This window comes from Neltuma alba, unplaced genomic scaffold (genome assembly GCF_004799145.2).
Source record: "Neltuma alba isolate B1F8T4 unplaced genomic scaffold, ASM479914v2 tig00011754_pilon, whole genome shotgun sequence".
NCBI lineage: Eukaryota > Viridiplantae > Streptophyta > Magnoliopsida > Fabales > Fabaceae > Neltuma > Neltuma alba.
In genome coordinates this window covers 168,235-175,836 of record NW_021636382.1, presented here as the reverse complement: position 1 = coordinate 175,836, position 7,602 = coordinate 168,235, and the positions used below count along the sequence as shown (strand labels likewise).

Below are 7,602 nucleotides of genomic sequence, written 5' to 3'. Positions count from 1 at the left end.
CAAAATTTAGAAAATTTTTGTACATTTTGGCCATGATTTTTATTTTTTTGCTTGACCATTCATTTTCATTTATCGTACAATTATTCAGGTATAGTTAAAATACACAAAACTTCCCAAAACTTTAATTACATAAACAATGAAGCAAATAAATAAAAATAATTTAATCATATGCTTGATTGATACTCCTTCGATCCTAAATATAAGACCTTTTTATAGTGTAATTTATACTACAAAATATTTAGGATCGGAGGAGTAAGATAATAACCACACAAGCAAATAGATGTTTGTACAGTAAAACACGAAGAATTGATGGGACAAATAAATACAAAAATATTTTATTTAGCCTCTCTCGATTCACCTGGCTCAATAAATGAGCAAACAAATTTTACCGTATAAATAAAATAAAATTTATGAACAAATAAATTTTTAATTTTTAAATGAATCAAATAACTAGAAAAATAAGAAACGTGTACATTTAAAGTAGGATCGACGGGGAGGATTATCTCAATCGGAACGTATAAAGCCTCCTCATGTAACTGTAATTAAGGGTAAATAACTAGATCTTAGGATGAAGTACATTTTATTAGATGATTAAATTTTAAATTATTGTTCTAAACACCATATAGACATGAGATGGTAATTATTTTTATACTTATTCCAGGAAAGTATATAAATAACACACGTAGGGACATTAATCCTATAACTTAAACCAGTGAGGAGTTGACACGCCACAAGCTCCCATCCATCCATCCATTTGGCCTCACGCTATTGGCTTCAAGACATACATTTTACACGAATGCGACTCCAAAGTGGCACTAATTTTGTCCACAAATCGCCTCTCCAATGTCTTGTGCTGCCAACAAAACACCCACGCATTTCTTCGCTCAATATCAAACAAACAATATAATCACATAATTAATCAATTCTCACAAAATACCTCCCAAAGATCTCTTGCTTGCACCACACTTTTTGGAGGAATGCCAATGTCGTCCCAAAGGCAGTAATTGAGTAACGCACGGGGCCACGATTGAGCAGCACTACAGCTACTCTGTTTTTAGAAAGCGGCCCTGCCCATATCTGTTCAATACAATTTTTTTTTGGATAAAATATCCGTTCATACAATAATTAAATGCATTTTCATCCAAAACTTTACTACAATACCTCTGGTTTATTATCCGGTTAATAATTTTTTTTACTGAAAATTATAATATTAACGAGTTCACTAATTTTACACACCTTTTAATGTTAAAATTATATAAATTCTTTATGAAAAAAATTCTCTAACAATTCAATCTAATTCTAAATTTTTTAGTCAAATACTTTTATTGATACTAAGATGTAAAAAATATTAGAGTCAATATTTTGGTTTTAAAGTATAAAATTAGACAAGATATAAATAATTTCATTTAACAAATATTATATAAATTTTTTGCATAAGAAGTCATCTACTTAATTTTCGGATAGCCAAACAGGATAAAAAATGTCTGGTGTCAGCGGTCTTACCTCAATATCACCTTCCATCCTAACCTTTTTACCTTGCACCCCCAGTGGATCTGTTGAAAACAAGCGTGTTAGTAATGATTAGCAGTGGTCAGTGGCAAGTTGCCCTACCAGCACCCACCCACCACGCTTCGATAAAGTTCCAACCTTAAGCTTTGTGTTGACATGTTTGTTTGTATGCGTGTGTATTTAATTGTATTACGAAAAAAGCAATAGTTAACAGTGGAAAGTACAAGGCGGATGAATGATGCATCATCACCTTGGTTAACTGCAATAACCTCCTTGTTTGTAACTATCATTTTAGTCTCTCGAGTCATATTTCGAACATCACAACCCAGAAGCAGCGGAGCCTGCAAGCAATCACATTCATTTTACTTGACAAAACATAAATTAAATTTACAATTTACAAAGGCATCTTGTACCTTGGAAAGGGCCCATAGACTGAAGTGAACTATATATTCATTAGTCGTCATCCCTCCATTTCCAACCTCAAGCATGTCAGGGTCTGTTCATTGAAACGTATGAATTGCACAAATCTCAAAACACAAAGAATTGAATGAAGGAATCATTACAAATACGGGGATTAATAGTACTAACCATTCCAGCCACCAGGCCTTGCTAGATCAGCATAAACTTCATTCATGTCTGCCCTGGATATCATACTGCCAAACACCAGAAATAAGCATCAACGGACTTCACTTGTGCACCGCCTCTACCACAAGACTCAATCGCATAAAATTGAGATGTAAAGAGATTAAAAAACTAACGATAAAAACCGCAAACATCTTGTTTTACCTGTCCCATGAATCTTTTATGTCGTTCGTTGTTCTCCAGCTATTCCCTACTTTGGCACCCCATAAAGCAGGGTGCAAATCTCCCCTACAAAACAAAACACAAGTAATAAGCTCAGCAACACAGGTATATGATGTAAAGTCAGAAGCCCATCAAAATCTCAGAAGCCCATCAAAATCTGAAAACGAGAATTACCATTCACACAGAGAAAAGAAGATTGGACGCCCCGCCTTTAATAAAGCTCGAGTCATAATGGGGTATCTGAATTAAAGAGAGAGGTTACGCAGGCATAACGTAATTCTGATATTCATGTCTTGAGGCGAATGTAGAAAAAGGTTCATTGTAAATTAAATTATTTGTTTCATAACATTTTTAATTTTGCTCTCTCCATGAAATTTTAATGTATGTAATTATTTTCGCATCATTTTAATAGTGAGTTTTTTTAAAGTAAAAAAGGAAAATTAACACAGCATAGCCACGTGCTGCAGGGACCACATTGCAATATACCAGCATAAAAGCGACAATAATAACATAGAGGACTCCGCTCCCTCCATGGCCCAAGCTGCAATACCCTTTTTGAGAGTACTCATTTGCTTTTTACACCGCCTAATCATCCTAACAACGTTGATGCGAATCTTTAGTCAAAAAAGATCTATTGTAATCAACTCCATGTCTACTATATTTTACCTCAAATATTTTAATTTTGGACGGAGACAAAATTGACTTCCAAAAATTAAAAAGTAGTTTTTGAGTTCAAATATATAAGATAATTTAGTAAATTCATTTTAAATTGAGATACAGATTTTTTTGGGGGGGGGCAAGGACAATACAGAGAAAGAGTCACATCACACGTTTTTTCTACGCTACTGTTATTCTCTCTTACTAACTTTAAAAGATCAAATTCTTTGGGGACTTTTTTTTTTTTTTTTTTGCCCTTTCCCTTCATTGCGGGGAAAAAGTCTAATGATGATTTAATCTGTATTGGATATTCAATTTCTTGTTGGGTCCCATGCCATCTAACCAGCTATCGAATAAACAAAAAAAAGTTAAATTTAGAAAGACCCAATTACAAAAATCAAGTTAAACAAAAAGTCTAAACCTAAATAAAAAATTAATTAAATTTTAAATGAAATAAGCAAAATAATTAATTTCCGACTACCTAACCGTTGGCCTTGATCCCCCATTGTTACAATTATCGTACTTCAAGTAATCAATACCCTGTTAACAAAGAAATGGGTACCAACTTAGCTATGAGTCCCGCAAAAATCAAGGTTATAAGAAAGAACGTACCAATAATTAAGACACATGTATACATAAATATAATAGTACATGGTAAGATACAAATATTGTTACGCAATGAAATATATAACGTCTAGATATATTTACAATTACAAGTAATTTAAAATGGTGTGATGCGCCTAATAATATGCATGGCATCTTGAATGTTTTATCGCCTAATTCGCTATTGAAATGAAAGTCGAGTAAAAGTTCAAGAGAAATCAAAATTAGCGATGCATACCCATGAAGCAAATGTTCTTGCATCTTGCTCCTCATGATGAAGTGAACCAGGCATCTTTTTGCTACAAGTAAAATACCTACAAAATTTGATCCGTAAAATTAACTTGTGACTCCAAAAAGAAAACAACAGAAAAAAAAAACAAAGAAAGAAAGAAAGGAGCTTTCTTAGAAAAGATTGCCAAGACTACATATAAACAAACAATTTTGTGAATAGTATAATAGTATTGTACCCTGCATCCGAGTAAATTCCAAGCTTAAGACCTTTGCTGTGAACGTAATCCGCGAGAGCTTTAATTCCAGAAGGAAAAGTTGACTTCTTTGCCACTAGATTTCCCTGAGGCGTTTGTAAATTTAATTTTTAGTTCCATAAAACAGACTTCCCTAATTCACGATTTTAGTGAGGAATTACAGCACAAGAAAACAGCAACATTTAAAGTCATTATGTACCTTGTTATCTCGAGACAATTCAGCCCAACAATCATCTGCAAGAACCGACAACCGCTTATCAAGAACAACTCAAAATAAAAGTAATTTAACAGAATACGAGGTTTAACAAATGTTAGCTTTAATTTATGTACCTATGTTGACATAGGTGTATCCAAGCTTGGACAAGCCAGTCGCGACAAGAGCATCCGCTGTAATTTTATACAAAGAATTTTAATTAAACGGTTGGTCAGTGAATTGGGAGGAACTGAGCATACTGATTCAGTCATTTATCCATATTATTATAGTCACACTTCAACCGAGGTATATTTCCTCCCCTGACCATTCAAGAATCCACTCTCACAATCACAAATACACAAAGCTATACAAAAAAGAGACGTTATCATTAGTGCTTCCACTATTACTATTAAACAATAATATAATCTTTAGGAAGAGTGTAAGACCGATAGAAAGAGAATCAAGGATGTAGGTCTGGGACCACCATGTGATAAATAATTGAGTTTACCAGGGTGAGACATAATACGTAGTCAAGTTTATTACTGTTAGACAGCAAAGCAACATTAATATTCTGTGTGTGTATACATATATATATATATATAGAATTATAAATACTACACACACTCTCGGAGTATATGTTTATTAACTCTTTAATTACAAAATATACCAGTTTCTCGGATGATCTTTTCATCTATTTGACAACCGAAATGGTTCCAACTGTTCCACCTACATAAAAAGGAAAAAGGAGTACCAAATAAGAGACCATGTGGCTACTGAAAGGAAGAAGACACAGTAATAAAAGGATGCGAAATCTGGAAATCAATACTGAGTTTACTGCATAGTGCAAACATATGAGGGTCATTTCTATTCCCTTTTTCTTTTTTCCACATTTTGTTCTAAATATATCAGGATAAGACTTCTGCAAAATTTTAAATCCGACAGAATTCGAGCTCGCATTAGCTAAGTTTGTATTTGGATAGAAATTTTGAAAAGTTAAAATCACTTTTCAAAAATACTTTTAACAAATTATTGCTTGGATAGAATAGCTTTGAAAGTCTATTTAAAAGGACAAGAAAAAAATTCATTATAAAAAAAGGTAATTTCTATGAAAAGGACTTTGGATAAGTAAAGTGTTCTAAGAATTTCACCGAAATAAGAATACCAATTATGAGAGGATACGGCCATTGAAAGAAAGAACAGAAAGTCACATAATACAAGATCGGGAAATCAATACTGAGGTTAATGCACAAAGCAAACAAACATAGATATCTTTTCCAGTTCGTTTTTCCTTTCTCCATATCCAGGTCGAAAGAGTAGATCAGGATAGTGCTTTCCTTCGAAAAGAACTAAAACAAAAGAATCCAACAGAATTCGAGCTGGATCCTTCAAGTCCAAGCTCGTTAATGATTTGATCCTGTATTGTACGATTTAATGACTAAATCACCAAATGCTACTCTTCGGTGATGGCGAAAGTAACAGATAAGGAACACAGAAAATTTCATCAGTGAAACAGAAGTAGCGCCAGAGAGAATTTGATACGACCAAAATCAACAAATGCAACTCCTCAGCAAACACAGAAAATTTCATCAGTGAAGCAGAGAGAGAGGGGCACCGGTAATGTTATATAGGGATACATACCCCATAGGAGGAGTGAGAGCGAGGCCATTAGCGAGCAGATTTCGCCGGAATTGATCCTCAAGGCTGGAGGAAGCAGAAGCGATAGCTAACGCAGAAAGCAGGAGGAGAATCAGAAGCGGCTCAGAGATAAAGCTTGGAGGTCTCTCCATTGCTGTTGCCGTACTCCTCCACCAGAGCCCGTTTTCCAAAATAGAAAGGACAAGAAAGCAGAAGAGATGAAAATGACAGAAACTGGAGGGACGCAGAGAAAACGGGTCCCCAGACTTGTGAGTGGAAGGGACCAGTGAGGCGGAGCTTATTTATAGTCCATGGCCTTTCTTTACTTGACTCATTTGCCCTTATCCCTTTCTCTTCCCGCTCCCGCCAGCATCCTATTGACCCAGGGGAAAAAGGGGCGCCAATGTAAGGGAGGAATTAAAAAATGGATTAATTCACGCTTACAATTTGATTTAATTTAGTTGTATCCTGCAATTTAAAAAAAATTCAATCTATCATATAAAATTCATAAAAAGTGTGTTTATTTTAAAAAAATTAAAAAAAAGTGAAAGTCATTTTACTTTGCTCATATTTATGAAAAAATACTTACAAAATGTCTTCAATCTTTTTTTATTAGTTTTTTGTTTTTATTCACATTAATTATTTTTTTAATACTTACTATATTTATTATCTTATTTTTTAAAATATATTTCATTCTTTTTTTTTATTCTTTCTTATATTCTCTCTTCTCTCATAAATAAAGATATTTTTATGAAAAAATTATAATTTTTATATATTTATTGTCTTTGATTAATTTTAATTAACTTTTTATTCACACGATTTGATCAAATGTTTATAAAAATAAAAGGAAGAAGTAGGAGTTATTAGTGAAACCCATTCTAAATTGTTATGCGAATACACTAATTTTTTTTTTGTATTTCCGATTAAAAAAATATGTGTTTCTGCATAAAAAATGAAGAATGATTGACATTTTTTTTTTGAAAAAAAAAGTCTTCAATAATATAATTTTTTATGGATTTTATGTGATATACTATTGAATTAGATTTCCTTTGGAAAAAATCGAAATTCCTAATAAGAACGCAGATCTTGATATTCGGTGACGGCCGGATCTTAATTTAAAATGGAAAACTGGATAAGAATAAGACCAATAAGGTTGGCAAACACCGCTGCTTCGCTAATTTGTCATTCGCCGTCTTTCTCACGAGCTTATCATCTCACCCCTTTTAAAATATTTATATCATTAAGTATTTCATTTATAAAATTTATGTAAATTTTAGAATAATTACTATCAAAATATTTAAAACTTTATCACTTTGTAAGACTAACGGGGGCAAGTTTTAAACCTACGATTTATTATCAGTTTAATGATATAGTCTTCAATAATCGCGTGTTGCATTTTTCTATGTATTGGAAGAGCCAATGTTATTCCTATCCTTATATAGATGATGAAATGAAAGTTGGAATATAACATTTATTATTATAATTATTATTTTGGTGTTTGTAATCAAATCAGTCTCGGTATCTTTAAAACAAAAAGATGTAATAATGCATTTACATTCATAACAATAAATGTATCAAATTAACATGAATTGCAGAAAGATACATAGGAACTCGAGGCAACGCATATATTTACAAGGTATCACTCCATACATAATCATCTTTGGAGTTTGATCATTTTAATTTTTTTCTCCATATTTATTTTATTAGATGATCTAA

The 7,602-nt window shown here is 32.7% G+C and overlaps 1 protein-coding gene across 1 annotated transcript; it reads right to left on the bottom strand.

Annotated features, from left to right (window-relative positions):
* Nucleotides 1-504: 504 nt before the first annotated feature.
* LOC114717559 (alpha-galactosidase 1-like) lies at nucleotides 505-6,110 on the bottom strand. The gene is given in 16 exon segments (XM_028902744.1): nucleotides 505-853; nucleotides 938-996; nucleotides 999-1,077; nucleotides 1,504-1,553; nucleotides 1,760-1,850; nucleotides 1,923-2,005; nucleotides 2,098-2,162; nucleotides 2,296-2,379; nucleotides 2,488-2,553; nucleotides 3,452-3,510; nucleotides 3,812-3,887; nucleotides 4,041-4,144; nucleotides 4,258-4,292; nucleotides 4,389-4,445; nucleotides 4,919-4,977; nucleotides 5,890-6,110. Coding segments are annotated over 16 exon segments (1,209 nt in total). The 5' UTR covers nucleotides 6,039-6,110; the 3' UTR covers nucleotides 505-760.
* Between the last annotated feature and the right edge of the window lie 1,492 nt (nucleotides 6,111-7,602).